At 36.9% G+C, this 27100-nt stretch overlaps 2 protein-coding genes across 3 annotated transcripts; one reads left to right on the top strand and one right to left on the bottom strand.

The window, feature by feature from the left end:
* The first annotated feature begins 3335 nt into the window (after positions 1 to 3335).
* LOC115963281 (pentatricopeptide repeat-containing protein At1g10910, chloroplastic) lies at positions 3336 to 18371 on the top strand. 2 transcript variants are annotated; one of them, XM_031082232.1, is made up of 10 exons: positions 3336 to 3820; positions 4644 to 4728; positions 7470 to 7733; positions 9034 to 9336; positions 9936 to 10040; positions 14384 to 14483; positions 15125 to 15444; positions 15742 to 15918; positions 16005 to 16133; positions 17769 to 18371. In XM_031082232.1, the coding sequence occupies exons 1-10, from the start codon at positions 3516 to 3518 to the stop codon at positions 17997 to 17999; spliced, it is 2019 nt and encodes a 672-aa protein (XP_030938092.1). In that variant the 5' UTR covers positions 3336 to 3515; the 3' UTR covers positions 18000 to 18371. The 2 variants fall into 2 exon arrangements, with proteins under 2 accessions (XP_030938092.1, XP_030938093.1); XM_031082233.1 differs by lacking the exon at positions 4644 to 4728 and having other exon boundaries at positions 3537 to 3820.
* Positions 18372 to 25200: 6829 nt separating this feature from the next.
* On the bottom strand, positions 25201 to 26916 carry LOC115963282 (3-ketoacyl-CoA synthase 7-like). The gene has a single exon (XM_031082234.1). It carries the CDS (start codon positions 26789 to 26791, stop codon positions 25418 to 25420), a length of 1374 nt encoding a protein of 457 aa, XP_030938094.1. The 5' UTR covers positions 26792 to 26916; the 3' UTR covers positions 25201 to 25417.
* Between the last annotated feature and the right edge of the window lie 184 nt (positions 26917 to 27100).

Consider the following 27100-nt stretch of genomic DNA (forward strand, 5'->3'; position numbering starts at 1 on the left):
TTTTCTAAAAATTAAAACATTTTATATTTGAATATATCTTACGCACGTTTAATACATTTTTCCTTTAGAACTAGCACACATTAAACCTAGCAGTTTGCTTATTTTCAAATCATAAATTTTAATTTTTTAACCTCATTAATAATAGATAAATTTAAATTAAAAAATTATATTAAACTTAAAATAATAAAAAAATAGTTTCATTGTATGTGCATAGCGCATATGATGAGGTTAATTTTTATAACTATTTTACGTTGTTGATTGTAAATGATGAAAAAAAAAAAAAAAGAGGGATTAATCCATATAAAAGTTACAAAAAGTCGATTACGATTAGTTGTGAAACTGAGTCAAGAATTTGTTGTAGCTCTAGAATTGCTCAGTAAAAATGATGCATAATTTTTTTTTTACCTGGTTTTCTTTTTGGTTCGTACAACAAGAAATACATAAACAACAAAAGCCTAAGGGGACCAGCCCATTTCAGCCACGGAAGAAAACTCCCAAGTAGGAACAACAGAGATGGGGTGGGCCTAGCTGCTAAATGATGGGCCAACTAGTAGGCCTCTTGAGGAACAAAAATAGCTGACCATAATAGTTGGAAATTACCTAGCATTAGATACAAGTACCTCTTCTTCAATGTTTTATTACGTACACTGAGTTCGGTTGTAGCTGGAGGAGGAGAAAAAAGAAAAAGAAATGGACAAGGGAAAATATAAGGTAAAGAAAGGGGGGAAATTTTGTCCCTTGTATGTTTGGACGAAGGGAGATAAGGAGATAAAAAAAGAGAAGAATGTATTTTATCTTTACTTTATTTGGTTTGCAAAGGAAATTTTTTTTTTTTTTACTCTTATGGCCCAATGAAATAAAGAGAGTGTAAAAAGCTCATGGGCAAAAACATATTTTTGTAGGCCATTGAGAGTCAAACATGCTTAGGGATGTAAATGAACTATGACGATCATAAACTGCTTGGGCTTGATTCAATAAAAAGTTAATTCATGTTTGTATATTTATAAATGAGTCTAGCTTGAGTTTTAGTTTTAACAGGTTTTTTCATTTCCCATAAAAGTGGTATCAAAACTTTCTTAAAATGAATTATTAATAAGTGCCCTAAGGGCACTCATTAGCATGACCCTTTTAATAAATGAGTTAAGCCTAAGTAAAAATTAAAAAAAAAAGTTCATAAATAGAATTAAGAACAATAGGGTTCCATAAAAATCTAGATGCATGTGAATAATGCTTGGACATCTTACAATGCATGTTATAATGCAAATGACATGGGAATGGATGCATTGCTATTGTTTTGTAAATGAGACCCAAATTTCCATGTTTAATTCCATTATTTCGTGTATGAACATTAACCGTTAACTTCATTTGTATGAACATTAACCATCTTATATATGTGAGAAAGTTACACTTGTATGCTCAAAACAAAATTATTTCATATGACAAATGCTATCATTTTGGAGCGATAAACTACATGAAATGAAATCAAAATTATGGGTTCATGTAAAAATGCATGAGAATTTGTTCTTTCCACGTTTGACACTATTCATTCACATTATGTTTTTATCAATTTTTGTGTGTGAAAATTTGTTATTTTACATAGGATGACTAATCCTAAGTAATAAAAAATCATATCGGCATGCATGTGATGTGAATCACATGCATGCCGATAATGTCTCCGCCATTTTTCTTGACAGCTCCTTGCCTTCCATTGCCGAGGGTGTTGGGCGTGTGACGATGGGTTTGCTAACTTTGTTTTTTGGAGGTTGTGAGTACTTGAGAAAGAACGAGAGAAAGAAAAACAAAATTACAAGGGACTAACCAGACTATTTTTTTGCCTTTAGATTGTAGTCTACTAGGTGTTTTTCATCTATATTAAGGGTTTGTTTGGATACCGCTTATTGCTGAAAACATTGTAACAAAATAATTTTTAAATGTGTAAATATTAATGTCGTGAGACCCAGTTTTAGAGAAAAATTTGTTGAAATCCGTATTTGCAGGTCCAATGAACAGTGCATGGGACCCACAAAAAAATGTTGATACGCGTTTGCTTTTCTTTTCAGTGCAATCCAAACCCAGCCTAAAATAGAAGGAAACATGAGAGTCTATAACTGGAAGTGAGCTGCTCCTTTTAACTTACTATAAAAACAAAAGGATAGGGTTGTTTGGTTAGAGATTCCTAGTACTGTTGTTTAAGTGTTGTTGAAATACATATGAGTTAAAAAGTGTTATAAAAATACATGTTCTAGTGTTTAAACACTGAAAATTGTTGTTTAAAATCTAGTTTGGTATATGTGTTTAAACACATGTTTTCAGTTTTTAAACAATATTACACGTATTTTCACACATTTTTTTATCTACACGTATTTCCAAAAAATACAAACAGCGTTACCAAACGACCTCTAAATTTTAGGAACATCCCTAAGATTTGGACTAATGCCAATCAAGTCCATAAAAAATTTAAAAGTTAACCATATTAGTCTATAAACCCAAACGGAATCTAACACCTTTTTTTTTTTTTTTTTTTCATTGAGTCTCGTCCATTGCCTATGATATCTATTTTATGTCTCTTCCTCTGACCATCTTAGTCCATAACCTTTGACTCTCTCTCTCTCATTTATATTTTCTCTCTCTTCGTCGTTGATTTCTCCTCTCTCTTCGTCTTTATTGTGGCGTCATGGTGGTGGGTTCGCGGTGGTTTGTGGGTTTTGGTTGGGATCGGCGTTAGAGGATTGTGGGTTTTGTTGTGGGTCAGTTTTGGTTTGGATTGGTGTTAGAGGTGATGATGCCAAAAATCGTTAGTTAATCGCACAGTACTCACGTGCTTGATTTAATACTTGTGAAACAGAAACAGAGAAAAAACCCTAGGAGAGTAACGATGTGATACCAGCCAAAGACTCTTCGAAGGTTAAGTTAGAAAACTTTTCACAACTCTAGAGTGTCAGAGTTGGGAGAATTATGCGTACCTCGTTTTTTGAGAGTCTTTGAGTTTTTATAGTAGTGTAGAACCGACCTCCATTTCTTATGTAGGAAGGCGTTTCCTTATGGAGAAGATCATCATTAATAGGCGAATATTACGGGATCCTTCTCATGTTAGGATTCTATTCACATTGGGACTCTATCGACTAGGGTTAATCGTGGGACGCAAGTTGTTTCCATTTAAGATTACTTGGAGGTCACTTAAACCATGTGGATGCCAAGTGGCCTTGAGGTCCATCCATCTTGCGTCCGTGCATCTTAGATCCGTCCACTATTAGCCAACTGGTCTAGTACTGTCAAGTTTATTTAAGTGGACCCGTCATCCCTAATTTTACCCACTTCAAGAGGATTTGGGTTTTTTGTGGGCGTGTTGGAGATGGGAGTTTTGTGACTGGTTTTGGCGTTAGAGAAAGGGAAGAGAGAGACTCGACTAGACTAAAATATGTAACGGCGTTACAACCCGTTTGGGGTTAGGGACTGAGATGGTCAGTTTTTAAACCAAAAGAAAAGACGAAAAGCAAAGCCGAATCCAAAAAGAGATGATGCTCGGCACTGGGTTTGAGCTTAAGCAGCATACGCTCTTCAGCCCCGTATCCACCATGGCTTTTCCTACAATTCCTTCAGCTTCAGCTTCAGCAATATCATTCTCCCAATTCCAAACAAAAAATAAAAATAATAATGTTGGTAAAGAAGCAACTAAGTCAAATAGTATTAACCAAAGCAGCAAAGTTAGTGTTAGTGTTAATAAGAGACGCCACTCCAAGTCCTACTTGGAAAGGCAATCTGCCATTCTTCAACTTCAACAGGCCTCCTCTCAATCTCATTTCGATTCTGCTCTTGCAAGGTACTTCATCCTTTTTAATTCTTCTTTCTTTTATGTCATTTTTTTTTTCTCAAGTTATCAAGCGACATATCATCTGGGTATTGTTATGAATGCCAATATAAGGTGTTTCTTATATGCATTAGTATTTGAAATTTCCTGTTAACTTTTTTTTTTTTTTTTTTTTGGGGTTTAATTACTACCCAGATTGGATTGTTGGGTTCATTTTAGATTGCATTATATGTCTATTGGTATATCAAAATGTCTACTTCACTCAAAAAAAGGGTTGTACTGGTGCAAAAAGCTCATTCTTTTGTGGGGTTTGGGAAAAAAAGTGATTGGTAGACAGTCTTACCCCATATATATATGTATGTATATGTATTCCCAGGCTTGAACTTTCAACCCTATATCGGTTTGGGTGGAAGGCATTTGCCATCACACTAATGCCTAGCCTCTTACTTCAAACACCCCCCCTCCCCACAAAAAAAGGAAAGAAATATTAAAATGTCTAATAACTTATCACTAGTTTTCTTTTTGGTGGGTAGTTAGATTAACTTTTCAGACATCTTTATTGACATTGCTAAATGCCTCTTAAGTTTGAAATGAATCTCAATTGTGCTTTTTCATTAGGGGAAAGATCAAGTTGTTAGCTTGAATTTGGATTGCAGCATATTTATTCGACATCTAGAATTATCTGCATTGCTATTTGATGATGTTACTGAAATTTTTTACCTGTTTGGTGTTTTTGTGTTAACTTAATTACTCAAATATTGAAATGATATTTTTACTGGAAAAAAACATCTGTTGAGTGTGTTAGATATAACTCGTAGAATATAAATCACTGCAGATTAGGAGGGATGTTGAAGGTGCAAGACTTGAATGCCGTATTACGAAATTTTGGAACTCTAGGCAGATGGCAGGATCTTTCTCAGGTGCTTCAATTAGGAAGCTGTTGTACATGTTTTTGGAAGCCAATTATTGGTTTTTTGAATTGTTAAGCTTGTTGTAGAGTCTTAAACTTGGATATATATTCACAACTTATTGCATGGATGTCTCTTTGATGTGTGTTATTTAGTTTTATTTTATTTTGTGCCATCTGTGCATTTGGTTCCTTTTAAAAGGGTCTTCCATATGTAGATCCATTATTCACTCCTTTTTCTTGGGCAGCTGCTTTAAAAGAATATATTTGATGTTTTAAAACTCAACACATTTTATGATATGAGCGGCATTGGAATATATTACCAAATGATATTGGTACCTTACTCTTTGACAACAAATTCAATTTTCTTCACTACCCTCTTCAGCTCCATAGAGGCGATATACAATTCACTCTTGATATGCGACTCTCTCTCATGGTATTAAAACTTTAGGGTTAAGGCCATACAATCCCTAGAAGTATACTTTATCATCTAAAACTAAATTTTGTGTTAGAAAGAACTAATATTTTGAAGTCTTTTGGTTTCATTCTAAAATTTGTGAAATCATTTGGGGAGACCAACCATGGTGACCCTAGTTGGGCTTGACCATAGTAGGTTTCCACTCACTGTGGAATGAATGCCTGTGGGCTCTAAATAGTGAGGAGCCCACAGGTGCTTCCTTAGGTGTTGAGTATAGCCTGACCTCAGTGCCACTGATTTTAGGCAGTGGAAGGCTATTGTTCTTGAGCTGAACTAGAGTCAGGCTGTCACCCTAAAGTTTCAAACTTAGGACCTACCCCAAGACTGAAACCATGGGGCCATGACCCTAGGTGGTGTGAAATCAGTTGCATTAGGATGTGATAGGGAATGTAAGTGGCAGCCCACTTTGAAGACCTATAAGAGGCAAGGAAAAGCTGGTTCTAATGTTCAAGCCTTAATTTGGGATGTTTCGGATGATGGGGTGCTCTCGTGGGACCTTGCTTAGTCTTATTTTATTGTTTAGTTGCTGCTGGTTCAGTTTTAATTAAGTTCTGTTAGAATAAGGGCAATTTGGTAATTTTCAGAAATCTGGAATGGGCTGTCCTTGGCCGTACCAAAGGCCCATGAGTCTTATTTTATGTTTATGTATTATTAAGTCTTTTATTTAATTATTCTTAGTATTCCTATTCATTCTAGGAATAGGTTATTTAGAGTCCAAATCCTACTAGGAAAAGGATAACTGTAGCCTCTATATAAAGGCTCTTTTGTAGTTATGTTATTTCAGAATATTGTGATTGATTAATAAAATTCAGCAGCTCATTTTAAGCTTTGTTTGTGTGATGCAAACTTCTCCAAGGTGTGATGCCAAGGAACCCTAAGTGTGATGCTTAGGAAGACCTAGGTGTGATTGCCTAGTGTTTTATTTATGTTATTTTCTGTTTATCCCCTGTTTCAGCCCCAAGCAGCCATCGACGTTCATTCTTTTTTAGCCTAAACTCTTAAACATCAATCCTTATTCAAGAATTCATCAAGAAACCTAGTATAGTGCTGAACTTCTTAATGGTCCTGCATCAGGATGTTACCCCATAACAATTATAATTTCTTTACTCATTAATGGCTTTCCTAGTGTTATGGTGGTTGCTAGAAGTGATGGGGTTATGCCATGTTGCTTGGGAGGCATCTGCCATCCTCTGATGATACAAATGCGTAAAGAAGGGAAGACATAGAAATAGTAAGATTGGGAAAAGTTTGCAGATGAATGAATAGCATTTGTTATTTGACAAATAGGTGTACTCATGGCAAAGTGATTGCAGTAAAAGCAGAGCAAACTAAAATAGAAACTAATATTAGATCAGTGATAAGGGCACATTTTGCTTTTCAATAAGGAAAGCCATTTGGTTTTTACTACTAATTTATTTTTGTACCCATAAACTTAGTAAAGATGGAAAAGGTAGGGCGGAAAAAAAAGGGACAGAAAGGAGGAAAATGAAACACACAAAGGTAGATCTGGATGGAAAGGAAAATTGAGACTCCCCTCTCTCACAACTCTTTGGGGAATTGGAATTCAGAGCTTTCATATAATTGACTTCTTTAAGTAATAATTATCCATCATTATGATATCTGATGGTGTGCTTCCCTTTCTCTTTTGTCTAATTTGTGTGTCATGAACTTGGTATAAAAATTTTAGGTGTTCTTCCAAGAGGGCTGTCAGTGCTTACATAAGATATTATTAAAAAAAATCGGAAACAAGAGGGTGTATATATGCATTTGGAATTCCCACATGCCAAGGCGCAGAAATAGGATGACTGACAAAATGGAAATTGCTCACTGATCTTATAAGTGCATAAACTAAATCCGTATATTGCTACTCTGTAGTTGATTGGATAATTCAATTTTACTTTTGATAGATCATGGAATGGCATGGTACTAGTATCAAGAAATTTTATTTTGTCATGAACAAAATATTGAAAGAATTTTAGTAATTCTAAATCCATTTAGTAGGGATCTTGTAAATTGTAATTGAAAAATATTGAGAAAATGTCTTCGTAAGCCTTTTATAAAAAATAAAATAAGATAAAATTGTTTTTCATATGCATTATTGTCACTTAGGCGTCTTCTTGTCATTCAAAAAGACTGTTTAATTGCCCTCTCTCTGTGGTTATAGTTTTGCCCTCTTTACCCATCCTCTCTGAACAATGAACCTAATTAACTATGTTGTTTAATTTCCCCTTCTTATAATTGTTGATAATTATTATGTCATGTTTGCATTATTGCAGCTCTTTGAATGGATGCAACAAAATGGGAAGATAAATGCTTCATCTTATAGCAGTTATATGAAGTTCATGAGAAAGAACCTAAATCCTGTAAAGGCGATGGAGATATACAATGGCATTAAAGATGAATCAGCAAAAAACAATGTGTTCATATGTAATTCTGTTCTTAGTTGTCTGGTTAGGAATGGCAAGTTTGATAGCAGCATTAAAATGTTTCATCAGATGAAGCAGGATGGTTTAATGCCAGATGTTGTTACATATAGTGCGGTATGTTTTTTCAATTCATACTATGTATTTCCAATTTTTCTCTTAGCATGTGTTCACATGTTGTTCATATAACCTGAAGTTTCTGCCACAGTCACATGATGATAATACGCTACTATATAGGGCACTTATCCATATCAAACAGCTCTCAGAACTCCTTTTTTGTTTTTTTTTTTTTTCCATATTGTCACTAGTTTGTACACAGAATTGATTTGTGCAGAAAATCAAGCGAATAGTTTGTTTTGACTACAGACCTTTCATTTACCAGTTAAAAATATATCCACTCAGATGGTTACATGGATGTGAACACACACACACACACACACACATGTAGATAGTAAAACCATGACCTATGTCTAGCTTTGATCACCATGTGTAGATTCTTTGAGTTTGTGTTTATCACCTTGCTAAGGTTTTAAAGCAGCATGCTGAAAGATGATGGTTTGAAAATGAGGTCACACTTAGAATCCTTGAACTTATTAATTAAGAAAAAAATCACATGCCATATAGATAAACTGATGTGTGGAGGATGCATTTATGAGTATGTGTCTATGCAAATATGAAACTGCATATGTGAAGCTTTACTAGCCAGTTTCAATTTGTATGCTACTTTATTTCTCTTGAGTTAAACTATTAGAATTTATGATTTTTCTCAGATAGTTGCATCACTGAGAATAATATTCTCCTCTCAAATGTTATGTAAGCACAATGGAACTTTCTTTTTTGTCATTATTGTGATGTCTAAACAGCACAATAATCTTTGGATAAATCAAAGATGTTTCATGGTAATTATCCTTTACTAGTTATTCTATTTTGAGTCCTTTTCTATTTGGTTTAAACTTTAAAGTTCTTAGTTACTTATCTTTGTTATTAGTACTCCTAATCTTTCTAGGAAAATGTTATTTAGTATCCTTAGTCTTTCTAGGGAAGGGATTGGCAATAGACTATACAAAGGCTTTTATGTAGTCAATAATAGAGATGTAGAGATTGAATTTAAGAAAATTCCAGAAGCTTTCCTAAGCTTTAAAGGTGTGATTGCTTAGGGTTTATGTATCTTTATTTCTTGTTTTATTCACTATTTTGACACCAAGCAGTGATCAAATTCATTCAAAATCCATTTTTATTTTATATTATTATTTATTTTACCTAACCCTATCTAAACTCTTAGACATCAAAACCTAGTCAAAGAACCCTTCAAGGTCTCATAAAAAGCAAAAAAAAAAAAAAAAAAAAAAAATCCTAATTTAGTGCTGAATTTCTAAAGATCCTACATCACATCACCATTGTCCTTTGTCATTCTTAGCTGCTTGCAGGTTGCATCAAAGTTAAACATGGTTATTCTAAGGCATTAGAGCTGGTTCGGGAGCTTCAACATAGTGGGCTGCACATGGACAGTGTAATTTATGGGACACTTCTAGCTATTTGTGCTTCACATACTAAATTGGAAGAAGCAGAAAGCTATTTTAACCAGATGAAAGATGAAGGTCATTCGCCAAATGTGTTTCACTACAGTTCTTTGCTCAATGCTTACTCAATTAGTGGAAACTATAGAAAGGCCAACGAGTTGGTTCAAGATATGAAATCTGCAGGGTTAGTACCAAATAAGGTTTGTTTTCATGTTTAATTTGCCAATAAATACTAGGGTTTTCTAAGAGTAGTATATTCATGCTTTTTTAAATGTTGAGGTTGTTTGATGTCTTGGTATTAGTATGCATTGAGATAGCTTGGTATTAGTAGCAAATTTCAAAGTTTCTCAAAAATTCAAATTTAAATCCCATGAAAAGGTAATACTTATGTTAGAAGAGTTGCATATATCAAATAAACTTGCCTTTACATATTAACCCACAGGTGATATGAAGTTTTTCTGGCATACTCTTTCCTAATTCAGAAACTACAAGAATCTTTTTTATTTTTTTTATTCATTAAAAAAAAGATGTCAATATAGGGGGAACAATTAGTGTGGTCAAGAATATTGGTAATATGTGTATTACGACATGTTTACTTAACAAATTGATACGTGTTGCATCATGCTTTTAATTTTCTACTCACATGTCATTGATATATGGCCTGACTGATTTTTGATTCCCATTGTTGTATTTCTTCTCATATGCTTTTCTCCATTTGGTTTTGTTTTTATGTTTTTAAGTAGCTGTCAAGGCTTTGGTTACAGTGTTTAATCAAGTTCATACTAAAAAATGCTTGCAGGTAATTTTGACAACTTTATTAAAGGTATATGTTAGAGGAGGCTTATTTGAAAAATCAAGAGAACTATTGGCTGAACTGGAAACTTTGGGCTATGCTGATGAAGAGGTATGCTATCTCTTATAGTCATGAATAATAAAGATTGTCAAGCTTGTGATACAAAGCTTGAAAACTGTTGAATGGAACCCATAACAGATCATATAATTAGAATCCACAATTACGAAATTAGATTAAAAAAAAAAAAAGACTTACTTTTAGCACGTTCTTAATATACATTTTTGTAAGTATTATTTGATAAGGTTTATTTTATCTTCAAATTATCTTAATATATTGTTATTATTGTTGGTATTAATCTTAGTGGAATCTACAATATATATAAAATTGATCTGTTATGGGCACAAATTATATTAATGTAAGGACTCAATTTGTAACGACCCCAAATTGGTGTATTAGGTTCGAACATTAAAGGCTCAAACAATAAATTTGTAGAGAGTGGGCTAAAAGGCTAGACCTTGGTTATCGGACAGTAGTTAGTCATGGTGTTCATGATGATTGCACAGAGGTGAACTGAGCTTATCCAAGGAGACTTTCTCTCCGGCACGGCTTGAGTGGCTCCGGTCATTGGACCTCGTCCGAGGAGTTTAATGTTCTTATCATTCCTTTCTCACTAGGTTTTGATGATCCTAGGGACGATACATCATGCCGTCCTCTTTTTCTGGCTGCTTCTTCCTCCTTTTATACTAGCTTTTCCCCTCTCTCAAACGTCTACGTGTAGGTTCAACTTTTTTTAAGGCTGATACTTGTCTTGTCAGCCCATACCCAAAGTGGTTGGGGGTGGTTGTAAAAACTGAAGAGCATAGCCCTGTCAGGCGCAGAGTACTTAATTGCAGTAATGGTAGCATTTTTCTTGAACCGCTCTTACACTGTACTCGCCCTTTCTTCTGGGAGCGCTCTGGGGGCTGCCTTTGATGGCGTGCCATTCTTTCCTTCTAAGTTTTGGGATGCCGAGGACAGGATCGTCCTCGGCTACACCTCTAGGCCCTTTGGACTTTCATTGCACGTTCTCAGCAACGTCTCTCCTCGGTTCGGGCCTTGGGCTCTAATGTAAAGTGGGTCGGGATCACAAATTCTCTGGCCTCACAATTAATATATAGCATTAAAAAAATGTATTTTCTCTATAATATGCTTAAAGCTTTATTCTCATTTATAAGATGACTTTTGCTTTCTTAAAAAGTTTAAAAATCTTGAATATTAGAATTTAAAAGATCTATCACTTTTTCTTTTTTTCCTTTTAAATTTTTTTTTTATTTGAGATGAAATAGCTCATAATTTTGAGGGGGGAAAAAAAATCCAAAAAATAGTTTTTTTTTTTAATATTATTTTTCTAATTGGTATATTTATTCAAAATTTTGGGGGCCCACCCTTACATGTAGTTCTTTCCTTGGGGATAGATTCTCTGCCCCCTTGTCTTTTAGGGCTGGGAATGAAAAGATAATAAGGTCTTGGCATGATGTTGGGTGTGGAAATTATTTATCAAAAGAATTGTACCCAGGGTTGTATTTAATTGCCACGAATAGGGATTCTATGAATTCTTTGATTACTTTTCTTTTGTAATCAATGAATTTCATCAAGGATTTTCATGATTAGGAATTAGACTAGGTGAATGAAACGATGGATTTGCTTTACTCCAAGTAGATTTCAAAAGGAAATGATGATTGCTTATTTTGGACTACGGATGGGAACAAGGTGGTTTAGTTTACATTTTTCTGAGTGTTTGAGATGTGCCTACATCATAGTTCCCTTCGAACAGTGTGTAAGGTACCACACAAGGTGGCTTTCTTTGCATGGATAACAACCACGAATTCTATCCTAACTTTGGATAATCGTATTAAAAGGAAGGTGGTGGTTGTTAATAGATCTATAATGTGGAAATGTAGCTGCAAAAAAATAAAGCATCAGCTACTTCATTGTCTTATAGCTCAAGAGTTGTGGTCTTTGGATACTTCATTGTCTTATTATAGTTCAAGAGTTGCGGGCTTTTGCATTTACAACCTTTGGAGTGCTATGGGTGATGCCTAGGCAGGCGATAGACTTGTTGTTTTCATGGAGAGGAGTGTTTCAGTCGTCATTGAAATTATGTTGTGTTAGGTTATAGATTGACCCCAATTAAATTAATCAATTACCTAAGTTGATGAATTGATCCAAATTACATGCAAATCCAATTAAGGCACAATCAAATCACTAAACTAAATTAAGTGCAAAATTAAGTGCAGTGGAAAATAAGTTTGACACAACGATTTGATCACGAGAGGGAAAACCCTCGCAGACAAAATCCCACCGAGTGAATTTCAAGTCACCACTTTCGAAGAATCCATTAACAAGAATAGAGTTTACAAATACAAGGAATCTTCCCTATTCCGAAGTACCTACCTATAGTAGAACCTACTATAAGGAAGCTCAACTCCAATTGCCAATTGGACTAGTTCTTGTAGAAGATTTCACCTTTGCACCAATCTCGTATCTGTGACTAACTCCACAACAACCCTTTTGATTGTTGTAGCTTTGTTGAGTTCTTCAAACCACACTTGGATGAACTAGTAGTAGCTTGGTACAAAACCTTGTAGAAACTCTTCTTATGCTTGTGTCTCTCTGTCTCTGTTACAACGGCTATAAAATGTCTTTTATATGCTCTGGAACCAAAGTGCATGAATCCCTAGAAGGCCAAGTTACATGAATCCCTAGAGGAATGGTTGTCATGTAGCCCTATAGTTGATATTTTTGACCATATGAATGTCTGTTTGTAATTCTTTAAGCAATTTCACCATTTTGGGCTTCTTTTCTCTTAATGAAATATCATGCTTATAAAAAAAAGCTTTAATAAAGTCATAAAGCATAAAGGGTCTACTTGGGTCCAAAGACATCCAAAAGAATAAGGATCCAATAATTGTGATTGAATCCCCATAATAGATACTTCTTGATTTTCAAAAGTCCTCTTGTTCCTCTCCCTCCAAATATGCCGCATTAAACATCTAGGAATCACATTCCATACTCTCATTGGGGGAAGCAACTACAACAAAATTGTGTAATTATAAGAGTGGTCATATATTCTTGAGATTAAATCTCTCATTTTTCACAATTTGTTCGATTGAAGTGTTGCTTTTAAAGCTCTTCCCTGCTCTAATTTGTTAGATTTGCTTGAGGTTTGTAATTTGAATGAGTGATTGATCTGATCCCCGAGTATAGTCAGTGCACCTCCCATGTACGTAGGTGTTTCCTTTTTTATCAATAAAATTTTGTTACTTATCATATATATGTATAGAAGCAATCTTGGAGTCCCATATCGCTTGAGGAAGCACATGGGGATGTGTTTATAAGGAATGATCTCCCTTCAATGAGAACAATATTGTGGGGGTATGGGTCTCAAAGCGGACAATACCTACACAGTTGAGGTGGGGTCGTTACAGATGTTATTAGAGCCATGCTCCAACTAGAAGTGTGGGCCTCACATGCGAGGACGTGTGTGCCCGTAATACACACACACACCATTACCCAACCGTTTGTTATTGGATCAACCAAATCCATGGTTGCTCCAGCTACCCAACCATTACCCTACCCTTGGTGTAGCCACTTCCCATATATATATATATATATATTCTTACCCAACCATCTGTCATTGGATCAACTAAATCCATTGTTGCTCCTGCTACCCTTACTTTAGCCACTTCCCATCCATATGTAGGTTTTGGCTTCCCTAAAGTTATGGGTGGTGCAAGTGATAATATTAAATTATCAGTTGGATAACATTTTGATTGTCACCAAAGCTATGTGATCTTTATTCCAACTTCTAGTGTTGCCATGGATCTATGCATGCATAGTATCATAGGCATAGCTATAGGGTGCCGCCCATAGCCTACTAATGTGCTATAAACCTTGATACTCCTATGATTTATTTGTGGCTTCTTCAGAGCAAAGAGCTTCCTGATCAGCAATTATTCCCAAATTTTAAAAATTTGGACAAATTATGTTAACATTGCAATAGGTATAACTTGAACTTAACTCATACATATTAGAAGGGTCATTACTCAATGTTGGTCCCACTTAAGTGGGTCTCGCAAGGGATGGCTTAGATACTGCCTACCCTTTAGCAATTTTGCATGAAGTGATGGCAGCATGAGATTTTTACCATTGCAGTAGACAATGGTCCTCTACTTCACCAAAAATATAACTTTCACCTTTAATAGATTTGTTCATAATGAATTGACCACCATAGCTTACTTGTTGGATCATCTTTATAGTTCAGCTTCCTGTTATATTTTGCTTAAGTTTTCTGTTCTCTTATCTGATATAATTTTTAATTAAGCTTCATAGAATACTGCTATCCTTGTCTTATATATATATATATATATATATATATATAAACTTCCATAGCTCAGAATGTGAACTTCTTGTAGATGCCATACTGTTTATTGATGGATGGCCTTGCTAAGGCTGGGCGTATAGATGAAGCTAAATCACTCTTTCAAGAAATAAAGGAGAAATCCATTAGATCTGGTATGCTTTCTGATACATATTGAGCCTTAAAGAAGCCATCTCTTAACCATCAAATTATGTATTTTATTGTCAACGATTCAAATAGTACCAAACAATTATAGTTTTCTTTACCAAGCTAAAACTATATTTCTTATGGTTTTCTCTACATAAAAATAAAGCATAGTTTTCTTTGAAAGATGGCTTTGATGAGCTAAACATTTAGCTCCGGAGTCATGCTATGTGATCCATTGTTAATCCTGGAGGGCATTTAGTGGCCATGCTTGCAGGAAAATGTTATCCTGAAGTCATCACTTTGGCTCACTAGTTGATTTGTAGTTTCTGAATTATTATTATTATTTTCCACTTGCATTGGTACTTGTGGGAATGTCACAACTCACAATTACTAAGATATCTGGGATATGAACACTAGGAAATTCCTGTGCTTAGTTTGTTTATGTTGCTTATTGGCATAAGCCTATATAATTAATAATTTGTTCATGAACCCTTCTTGAATCTGATGGAAGTGATCTGATGTGATTATTGCATGTCAGCTTTCATTGTGTTCAATTTTGCAATTTCGTGAAGAATTTTTTTATGCCAGGTGTAAGATAAGTATCCTGTCTTTTTTGCTTGATCTGTATAAATTATAGTTCATCCTGCAGATGGCTATGCCCACAGCATCATGATCTCAGCATTTTGCCGGGGTGGGCTTTTGGAAGAGGCAAAGCAGTTGGCCAGGGATTTTGAAGCAACCTATGACAGATATGATTTGGTTATGTTGAACACAATGCTCTGTGCTTACTGCAGAGCAGGTGAAATGGAAAGCGCAATGCAAATGCTACGGAAAATGGATGAATTAGCAATCTGTCCTGATTATAATACTTTTAGTATCCTAATCAAATTTTTCTGTAAGGAGAGGTTATATCTGCTTGCTTATCAGACTATGGAAGACATGGGCAGTAAAGGTCACCACCCAGAGGAGGTATGATGTTATCCAACTTGTCACTTCTAAATAAGAAGTCTTCAGAACAGCTCTTTTGCTTTAGAGCCTCTCTGTCTCTGTCTCTGTCTCTGTTTCTCAATTTGGAAGACTTTGGTGTTGCCTACTTTCTTAATCTAATTACAAAATACATATTGAGTCCTTACAATTTCTTATTCCATGCTTTTGCATATTATCTTAGTCCAGGTAAACATGTGGTTCAACAATTTGCAGTTATGAACTTTTAAACGGTAAATTTACATTTAACTCCAAACTCTTTTGCCTATTGATATTTTGCAGGAACTTTGTTCTACATTAATATTTCATCTTGGTAAAATAAAAGCACATTCAGAAGCATTTTCTGTTTACAATATGTTGAGACATAGTAAGAGAACAATGTGCAAGGCTCTTCATGAGAAGATTCTGCACATTCTAATAGCAGGAGGGCTTCTCAAAGATGCCTATGTAGTAGTCAAGGTATGCTATGTTGTTTTAAGGATTCTTAGATTTATTCTTCATCTGTCATATGAGTGATTGTTTACTTTAAAACATTCTTTGCTCAGGACAATGCAGGTTTGATTTCTAAACCTGCAGTAAAGAAATTTGCGACTGCATTTTTGAAGTCAGGAAACATCAACTTGATAAATGATGTTATAAAGGCCATCCATGGTTCTGGCCACAAGATTGATCAGGTAAGCAGTTGTGGGTGTAAGTTAACTGTTCAAGAAATCTTGAATGAATTATTGTTGTTAACGCAATCTGCATCTAAGTTTCAAATGGTAAACATTTACCCTTATAATATGAATAGGACCTGTCTGGTAGTGTCTATCCCATCATGAGTTGGGTGCACTTAAAAGATTGTAACACCAAAGGCATCATAATTTGGTGATTTAAGGCCATGAAATTGAAACCAATCTTGGGCTTTTTATTTTATTTTTCTTTGCGCTCCATTTGTTTTGAAGTAAAGTATTCTCAAATGTAAAATATTTTACATGTAAAACATATTCAATGAAATGTTTTCAGGTGTTTGGTGTGACATGTAAAATTTTTAAAGCACAAACCACAAAACTAGCCGCTTAGCAACTAGGGCTGCCAGTGCCGGATGTTCAGTGACCGGACCGGCGGTTTTGGCTTTTGGACCGCCAGCACTGGCCATTGAAAAGGAGCTCTGGCGACTGGACAGCCAGAACCAGCTGTCAGCGCACCAGACCGACCTAGCCAGCAATTTTTTTTTTTGGGGGGGGGGTCACAGTGTGTTTTTGTAAAATGTTTTACCAAAATTTTAAAGGTAAAAAGTTTTAGAACTTTTTACAATGGATTTTACAATCAAAGGAAAATATTTTACAATTTTGATCACATTTTACATGCAAACAAACACATGAAAATAGGAAAACATTTTAAATAAAATATTTTATTTCAAAACAAATGGAGCGTAAAATCCAAAATCTTGTCACTGGGATGACAAATATTCATCAAATTATCCTGACTGCTAATTTTGTTGATATCAATGTTGTTTCCCAGTTGTGGTTGGATCCATTTACCTAGCCATGTAAAGAGAATGAGATGGAGGTCTCAATACAGTGTTTTTTTTTTTTTTTTTTTTTTTTGGGTTGACATTTTCCTTTAATTCACCGGGAAACTCAATCCGAAAGCACTAGAAAACATGTTGCCACGGTGAATCCTTGTGTGCTGATGCATGCAAAAGAGAAAAGAAGATAGATGTAGATGGTGAGGACGAAAGCTCATTTGAGTCTCCTCACTTGAATTCCCCATCAATTATATTCAATTTTACCTTTTATTTGGATTCATTGAGTAATTTGATTCCTGGAGCTGCATTGTTGATTGACATTAAAGGGTTACAGATTGTGTTCCATACCATAATTCTAAAGTTTTGGTTTGTCTAATATAATTTATTAGGATAAGAGTCTGATATGTTACCTCCAGTATTTTGTAAAGTTGTGGAGGTCTGGAAAGGTTAGCCCCTTGAAGAGGTGACAGAAGTGAAATTTCTCAGTGGTCTGCCATTTTATGAAATCCACCGAGTGATAAAAGTAAAATTTTTGCCCTACAGTGAATTGCCAATCCTCCATAACCTCAATCGAGGGTACAAAACTGTTCTTGTTTCCCTGATTTTACATGACTCATCTTCACAATCTGTATTACCTTGATTATCAGCCAAATCATCAAGTCCACCCTTCTCCCACTCAGGTGGAAATCCCTTGTACATTGGATTTCATTAAATGAAAACAAAGCATATTTCTGTTTCCTCTTGATGTTTGACTTTTGAACTTCAGATTCAGTCACATTTTCTTCAATTTCCCTCTCAGGAATTATTTCAGATGGCAATATCGCGTTATATTGAGCAACCTGAAAAGAAGGAATTGCTTCTACAACTGTTACAATGGATGCCAGGTCAAGGTTATGTTGTTGATTCATCTACGAGAAACCTTATCCTCCAGAACTCGCAGTTATTCGGTCGCCAACTAATTGCTGAAATATTGTCCAAGCAGCATATGGTATCAAAAGCATCGAGATCTTGTAGGGAAACTACCAATTAAGGATAAAACTACAAGAGTTCAAGGTAACCTATTAATGCCACTGAACCCTTCGCAGGGAAACTACCAATTTGATCAACATTGCCTCCCAAGAAAGACCCTTTTAATATAACATGTCAGTGTCACGTTTTTGAGTCAGCTGATGGGTGTGGTGAATCCCAAATAAACTTGTTAGGTTTTTGTTTTGTTGAGAAGACTGTTAGGTTTTAGTTTACCACCTATGTACAGTGCCAAGATTGAATGAACCTGATTATTTTACCTTTAATGCATATGACCAGATATGAAAACTACAGCTCTGATTATTGTAATGTATTTAGAGAATTTGATGTCATAATGATGACACAATTTCTTATAGCCGTTGAGAAGTTCTTATTACTGCTGTATAGACTAGAATTTGATCAGCTGCCCATGCATTACTTTTGATGTCTTGTCAACCCAGTGAAAACTCTAAATAAGATAATATAATGAACATTTGTACTACTAGATCCATGGCACTGTCAAGGAAAAAGATTAAAAGACTTTCTGCATGGGGGGGGGGGGGTTCGTAGTTTCTTCATTGAGTCCAAATTTTTTCAATTAGTAGTAGAGGAAGGGGGCCGTTATTTCTTGTTAAGGATTTTTGTGAGGGGTAAATTCTTTATGAGGTCTGTTTTTATGGGCAAGAATGCAGCCCAATGGCTGATGTTTAACATTGAAAACCTTGTCGTTGGGGAGAACTCCAAACAGTTTTTTACTTTTAGAGAAGGTGACACTGCTTTTACTCTTCAATGGAGCTCTAACTCCTCTGGTCAGTTCTTGCTGCTGACTGAGCTCAAAGCTGGTGGGCCTAGAAGGTCGCTTATTATTCCGGAAGGCAAAGACAGAAATGGTTGGAGGGCTTTTGGTCTGGAACTAAGAAAATTGTTGAACCCTTCTCATTATGCGGAGGGTGGTAAAGGTCTTCCTAAGTTCATTCCTCAGGTGCGGAGGCATAACTTGGAGGCTCAATATTCTAGAACTTTTGCTGATGTTGTGCAAGGTTTTCACGGAAGAACAGAGGATAGAAAGAATCTAAAGCAACTAGGATTCACAGCCAAGGGGAAGGTTACTCAGCTAGGAGAGGAGAAAATGGAGTTGAATCTGAGAATTGCAGGGGCTGAAGCAAGGGATTTTCCGGTGGGTAAGTCTGATAAGAAGGAGGTGGTGGGAGGGGTGAGGAGGGAGCAACGTATTAATGAGGTAGTAGAGGTAGGTGAGCAATATGTGGCAGATAGGATACGTTTCCCAAGTCCAAGTCTGTGTTTGAATTCAAAAAATTATGAAAAGGGGAGATGGAGTGAAGTTTGGAGATCTTGCTGGACAGGGAGAAGTCTTGTCGTGGAGGTTGATGTGACAGGGAGGAGGCGGGTTTTCTGGGTTAGAAAGAAAAGAGGAGATATGAAGATCAGACATGGGTTTGGGTGGAGAGGAAAGTTTATCTATACCTCTGTTGTCTAACACTCCCTTTGGATTACCTTTATCAGCTGAATTGAATTGTTGTAACGAGACTGTGGAGTGTGAGAATATGTTGGATATTTCTAGATGGGTTAAGAACAGGCTTCCTAGTTTTAGTAAATTGGTGGGGCTGCCTTTGAGCCGGCATGAGGATTTATGCATTGCTTTGTTACAAAAGATTGAGAGGGAGACGGAGGCTGCCAAAGTGTCGACCAGGAAAGTAACAACTTCTAGAAAAGTTGTCATCTATAAGGATAAGGGGAAGAGAGAGCTGAGGAATTTGCAATCTTCGGTTAATTATGATGGTAGGTAGTGTGCTGGTTGCTGAGCTATTTTATTAGTTGGGGAATTCAAGTCTTTATGAATTTAAAAATTCTTTCTTGGAATGTTAGGGGTCTGAATGACTTTCGAAAATGTTCGATAGTGAAAAATTTATTGCGTGATTGGAAGTGTGATGTTATCTGCCTTCAAGAAACTAAGCTCTCTGGTATGGACAGACAGATGGTTGGCAGCCTGTGGAGTTGTCCTTTTGTGGATTGGGTGGCTTTAGATGCAGTCCAGACGGCCGGTGGGGTGTTGTTGATGTGGGATAGTAGGGTTTTAGAGAGGCTGGAGTTTTTGGTGGGTTCTTTTTCTGTGTCTGTTCGGTGGCAAGGGTTGGGAGACGGCCTCATTTGGGCGTGTTCTGGGGTCTATGGCCCAGTTGATAACAATGCGAGGGGGCTAATGTGGGACGAGTTGGTAGGTGTTCATCATTTCTGGAACGTCCCTTGGTGTTGTATCGGGGATTTTAATATTGTTCGTTTCCCTAGTGAACGGTTGGGAAATTCTCGTCTTACTCCGGCTATGGAATTGTTTTCAGAGTTCATTCAGGATCTTAATTTGATAGACTTGCCTTTGGAGGGAGGGAGCTATACTTGGTCTAGCGGATCGAATCAGTCCTCGATGTCTAGGTTAGATAGAGTTTTGGTGTCTCCCGATTGGGAGGAACGTTATCCGGATGTGACTCAACGGATTTTACCTCGCCCTATTTCAGACCATTTCCCTATTCTAGTGGAGATAGGGGGAATGGCGAGGGGGAAAAGCCCTTTTCGGTTTGAGAACATGTGGCTAAAGACGGAAGGGTTCACTGATAGAGTGCATTCTTGGTGGAATCGACATTCTTTCTCTGGCACTTCTAGTTTTGTGTTTGCCAGAAAACTGAAGGCTTTGAAAGAAGACATCGTTCAGTGGAATCGGTTGGAGTTTGGTCATGTCGGACGCAAAAAGACTCAGCTATTAGAGGCTTTGAAGTTATTAGATGCCAAGGAAGGGGAGTTTGGCCTCTCTGATGCTGAGTCATGTGAGAGAGTTGCGGTGAGATCTGAAGTTGAGAAACTTCTCTCCTTGGAGGAAATTTCTTGGAGACAGAAATCAAGGATGATATGGATTAAGGAAGGAGATAATAATACTAAATTTTTCCATAAGGTGGCTAATTCCCGTAGAAGGTTTAATCATCTGAGTTTTTTGGAGGTGGATGGGGTGATTTATGAGGAGGAATCCGAGGTGGCTGCCCAAGTAGTAAACTTTTATAAAAATTTGTATCAAGAGACAGAGGAATGGAGGCCTTTTGTGGAAGGTTTGGAGTTTGATCAGATAGATGGGTCGGAGAGGGGTTGGCTTGAAAGGAGATTTGAGAAGGAGGAGATTCTTCTAGCTGTGAATGAGTTGGCTGGAGATAAAGCTCCAGGTCCAGATGGCTTTTCTATGGCTTTTTTCCATCATTGTTGGAGAGTGGTGGAAAGTGATGTTCTAGCAGTTTTTGAGGAGTTCTATCATCATAGTAAGTTTGAGAAATCTTTGAACGCTACCTTTTTAGCCCTTATTCCTAAGAAGAATGATGCTTCTAATATTCGAGATTTCAGGCCTATTAGCTTGGTGGGGAGCTTGTACAAGATCTTGTCTAAGGTTTTGGCTAATCGTTTGAAACGGGTTTTAGATCAATTGATTTCTGAGTCTCAGAATAGTTTTGTGGGAGGTAGACAGATTCTTGACTCAGTTCTTATTGCCAATGAGTGTGTTGACAGTCGAGTAAAGAGTAAGATCCCGGGGGTGATTTGTAAGCTAGACATTGAGAAAGCTTACGATCATGTGAATTGGGAGGCCCTTCTAGATCTTTTGAAGAGAATGAGCTTTGGGGAGAAGTGGTGTAGATGGATTCGCACTTGTATTTCTACTGTCCAGTTTTCTATTTTGATTAATGGGGTTCCAGCTGATTTTTTTGGGAGTTCGAGGGGATTGAGACAAGGAGACCCACTTTCTCCAATGTTGTTTTTGGTCATGATGGAGGTCTTAAGTAGGATGTTGAAAAAAGTTGAAGGTGCTGGCTTGATCAGGGGTTTTAAGGCTGTTGGGAGACGGGGTGAAGGGGAATGTGTCTCGCATCTTCTATTTGCGGATGATACTATCCTGTTCTGTGATGCGGAAATAGAGCAGATCCTTCATGTGCGGATGCTTCTCCTTTGTTTTCAGGCTGTGACAGGTTTGAAGGTTAATGCCTTGAAGAGTGAGATGGTTCCAATAGGGGAGGTTAATAATGTTCACACCTTGGCAGAGATTCTTGGTTGTCGGATTGGGTCTTTGCCTATGACCTACCTTGGTATGCCGTTGGGGGCTTCCCATAAGTCCCCTTCTATTTGGAATCCTATCTTGGAGAAAATTAATAGGAAGTTGGCCGGGTGGAAGAAGTTGTATTTGTCAAAAGGAGGTAGACTAACGCTTCTTAAGAGTACGCTCTCTAGTCTTCCTACTTACTATTTATCTCTTTTTACTATCCCCTCGCATGTGGCTAATAAGATTGAGAAGATCCAGAGGGACTTCTTGTGGGGGGATTCGAAGGTTCATTTGGTGGGGTGGGATAAGGTGTGTGCTCCTAAGGCGAATGGAGGTTTGGGGATAAGGAAGTTAACTACTTTTAATAGAGCTTTATTAGGAAAATGGTTATGGCGGTATGGGGTTGAGGAGACTCGTCTTTGGAGGAGGGTCGTAGCTTCGAAGTTTGGGGAAGAGTGGGGGGGATGGTCTTCTAAGCTAGGTAGGGGTGTTCATGGATGTGGTTTATGGAGAAGTATCCGAAAAGGTTGGGAGGTTTTTAGCAAATATATCCGGTTTGAGGTAGGGGAGGGGAATAGAGTGAAGTTTTGGACAGATCAGTGGTGTGGGGACTTACCTCTCCACCTATCCATCCCGGTAGTGTATGGGATTGCCACTAATAGAGAGGCTTCTGTGGCATCGTCTCTCGAACGGTTGGGGACCGAGGCACGAAGAAGCTGGAAGGTTCTTTTACTTAGGGATCCTAATGATTGGGAGATGGGAGATGTGGATGATTTCCTTCACACCTTGGCTTCTAGCTTACCTCAATCTGAACAAGGTGACCGTATGATATGGAAATTGTCAAAGAAAGGAGATTTTAACATACGCTCGTTCTACGATAGGCTTCGAAGCCCCTTGCCTATTATCTTTCCTTGGAAAGGTATTTGGAAGGTTAAGGCTCCTACGCGCGTCTCTTTCTTTGTTTGGACTGCAACTTGGGAGAAGATTCTTACAGGAGACATTCTGCGAAGTAGAGGCTTTGATTTTGTTGACTGGTGCGTTATGTGTCGTTGTAATGGGGAGACGGTGAATCATTTGCTTCTCCATTGTGAAAAAGCTTATCAGTTGTGGAGCTTGGTGTTTAGATCCTTTGGGATTTCTTGGGTCTTGCCTAGATCGGTTGCAGATATGCTTTTCAGTTGGTGGAATTGGTTTGGAAAGCACTCCTCTAGCATTTGGAATTTAGCTCCGATGTGCCTAATGTGGTGTATTTGGAGGGAGCGAAATTGGCGGACTTTTGAGGACATGGACAAATCTGATGACCAATTGCTTGCTTATTTTTGTGGTTCTCTCTTTGATTGGTCTAGGGCTTGGGGACTCACCTCTAGTGACTCTCTCCCTTTGTTCCTTAGTTCTCTTCTTTGTAATTAGCTCTTTGTTGTTTTCCGTTTGTTTTCTAGTCTTTTTCTTCTTCTTTTTGTTTCTTTCTCTGTACTCTTTGCCCTACCTTATGTTTTCATGGGGTAGTTTCTTGAATATACATCTCTCTTATTTATCAAAAAAAAAAAAAATAGATCCATGGCACTGTGAACCAAAGACTATAGTCCATAAACAGATTGGGTTTTTTTCAATGGACTTAAGAAATTATGAGAAATTACACTTTACCACCCTAAACTATACCCTAAATTACACTTTGCACCTAAAACTTTTCGAATGTACATTTTGCACCCTAAACTACAACTCTTGTTACACTTTACACCCCAACGTTAAGTTTTCTATTAACTTGGAAATCCAAAATTTAGGGTGAAAAGTGTAATTAGAAGTATAGCTTAGGGTGGTAAAGTTTAATTTCTCTTTTATTTTTAAGGGATTGTTAAGGGATTAAGAAGAGAGCAATTGGGTTTTTTTCACATGGTGTCATGCCTTTCTGTCTAAGTTAACAGCAAACTTGACATTGGCGTGCAAAGTGTAGCAATAGTCATAGTTTAGGGTGGAAAATGTGCATTCAAAAATTTTAGGGTGCAAAATGTAACTAGGGGTATAGTTTAGGGTGGTCAAGTATAATTTTCCCAAAAAATTAAATGAATTAAATCTGGTAGTATTGAATATGCCAGTAGTGGTGGCATTCTTAGGGACTGTTTTTATCACTTCTCTGACTTCTTCTTGTGACAATTATAGCTGGCTTACTACTGTTATTCTCAAGTTTAAAGCACTTGGGAGTGTTTAATTGCAGATAACTCCCCTATGCTCAACCATATATATGTACTTAATTCATTTATCTTTTGGTCAATGCTGGGTTATATCTTGGAATTAAAATTGAGCTAAGTCATGGATAGTTTGTCCATCATGACTGGAGGTGGGTGGTTGAAAAGCTAGATTGGATTGCTTTTTTGTCAAATGGGAGTGTGGGTGTGGCTTTGATTTTGAAAATATGGTGGGCTGGTGGCATTTCTGAAGCGTTTTGTTGGCAGATGTAGTGGGTTTGGAGTACAGATTACATGGTGGAGTTTAGAGTTGCGGAATGGATTTAGGAAGGCTGCATAGACTATGGAGAAGATGTATGTCGCGGTTGTTCATTTCTGCAAGTAGGGGGAATCCAGAGCAAAGCCCCCCTTTTATTGCATAACCTAATAAAGCTATATATGCAAAGTTCCAAAGTGGTTGGAAGATAGTTGACCTACTTCTAGCTGTTCTTAACTAGCTTTATTTGTTGTTAGGAAGTGAGATCTAGCATGAAAAGCCCATCGATCCTAAACCTCAAAATCTAAGGTGAGCCGACAGCAGTTAAGGTAGCATCTAGGAAAGACCAGTTGTTTCAACAGGTTCATCTTTCCCCTGACTTTTCTAGGTATATGCTCAGCTAGGGGAAATTATTTTAACTGTTTGAAGACTGTTTTTAGTTGTAGGAGGATGAGATCATGAGTTCAAGATCCAACGGTTGCATGTGTAATTGACCAATATATATATATAGAGAGAGAGAGAGAGAGCCCCTTTAGGAGGATAGCTCAAGGAATAAGAATAGATTGCCCTAGGTACATGAGTTTTATAAAACAAAAAAGATTAAATTGATTCTATAACTAATTGAAACTCATATTGTCTTGGAAAATAAACTTTGTGTATCTTATAAAAAAATAAAAAATAAAAATAAAAACTGTGTATCTTAAGAATGGTTTTCCTTGGTGTTATTGACGAAGACAATTAGATAAAACTTGCTTTAATGTATCTGAAATTAACGTGGGTATATAGTATTAGTGTTTGGACTCTCTATAAAAGATCTGATATTAAGTCCATTCCCTGTTAACTGCTAATTTCACTTTGGTCTGAATGTTAATTCATCAAAATCCATAAAGAGATCTTCATAGCATTTGCAGTGATAGTCAATGATCACACACCTTTGGGATCTCAACAGGATACAAATGGATTCTGTCTGACCATGAATTTCTTAAATCTGGGTCAAGATCTGATATGCATTTCCAAACTGCACTGTTACACTTGAAGCCACTTCCAAAGGCAATTTGCCAAACCCGATCTCCCTTCTTCACTCTTCCTTTTGCCTCCAGATAGCTCAGCTCGTACCAAAGTGATGAAGATGAAGTGTTGCCAAACCTATATAATGTCATTCTTGATGCTTCTGCATCTTCTTTGTGTAGGCTGAGATTGTCCTCTATGGCATCAATTACTGCCTTTCCACCAGCATGTATACAGAAATGCTCGAAAGCCTTTTTGAAATTCGGCACATAAGTTCCCTTCTGGCCTGTTGAAAACCATATTTTCTGCTTAATCACTGACCATCCATACCGGAGCTGCTCGGAGTATGGCAAGACAAGTGGGCCTAATTCCGATATGTTTGTCCTTAATGCTTTTGCTGCCACATGTAGAAGTTCTCGTGATAGAGACACTCCGACTTTCCCAGATTCGTCAGGTTGTTGGAAAACAGACTGGTAAGCTTGGTCATCAGACCCCAAGTGTGTTCTCACAAGGTTCTGAAGTTTGTACTTGGCCTTGTGCTTGTCTTGCTTCCTATTAGAAAGCAAAATAGCTGCTCCTCCCATTCGAAACAAAATGTTGGCCATAAGCATGGACTTAACTTTACCTTTATAACCATTGGGAGTTATAGCTTCCATGCTGAGAACTAAAGCTACTGAATTTTTGTGAACTTTTAGAAGATCTTTAACCAGACTAATTGATAACATTCCAGCACTGCAACCCATTCCACTGAGGCTGAAACTCCTTACATTGCTTCTGAATCCAAACTTGTTTATGATCATAGATGTAAGGGATGGTGTAGGGCAGAAGAGGCTACAGTTGGATACAAGAATGTCAATGCTTTTAGGATTTATGTTGTGCTTGGAAAGAAGGTCTTTGACTATTGTGGACAGAACCATTTCAGTTTCCTCTTGAGCTTGGTAAAAAGAATTATTTGGTGGGATTTCATGCACTGCAATAGGCATGCAACTCTCAAATCCAATACCTGATCTTTCCAATATTTTCACTTGGAAATCGATACATTCTTGGTCAAAGATATTAGATGCTTCACAATGTTCAATAAAATTAGCAGTTGGAACTCGCAAGCTATCGGGAGGTAGATAACAGGAAAAATCAACAAGGTAAACAGGATTGGATCTGAAAGTAAAACAGATAACTGCAATGATTAATGCAGTTATAGCTAAGAGATGGGTGAGGGATATTGGGAATTTTGTAACAGCAGATAGGTTTGTAAAAGATAAATATCTAATCAAGACAATCTCCATTGGTAAATTCCTGGATCAGATTGCTAGGAGTTTAATTTGATGCTTTTGATTTTATACAAACAAGAAGCAAGAAAGAAGTTAAAAAATGCAACTGTTAGCTATGTGTTCGTGTGTGCACATGTGTATGAATGGTTTAGTGTTTATCTATACAACTATTTAAGAGGCTTTCCCTATTTGGATTTCTCATTTTTTTTATTCAAAAATAGTCCTACATTCCTATGTTTAAGTAAAAACAAAACTAAAGGATAATCTAGTAAAAATACATCTCTAACTTTTACTAAAATATTGCCTAAAAAATATAAAGCCACT

The sequence above is a fragment of the Quercus lobata genome, chromosome 10, assembly GCF_001633185.2.
Source record: "Quercus lobata isolate SW786 chromosome 10, ValleyOak3.0 Primary Assembly, whole genome shotgun sequence".
In the NCBI taxonomy this organism is placed as follows: Eukaryota; Viridiplantae; Streptophyta; class Magnoliopsida; order Fagales; family Fagaceae; genus Quercus; species Quercus lobata.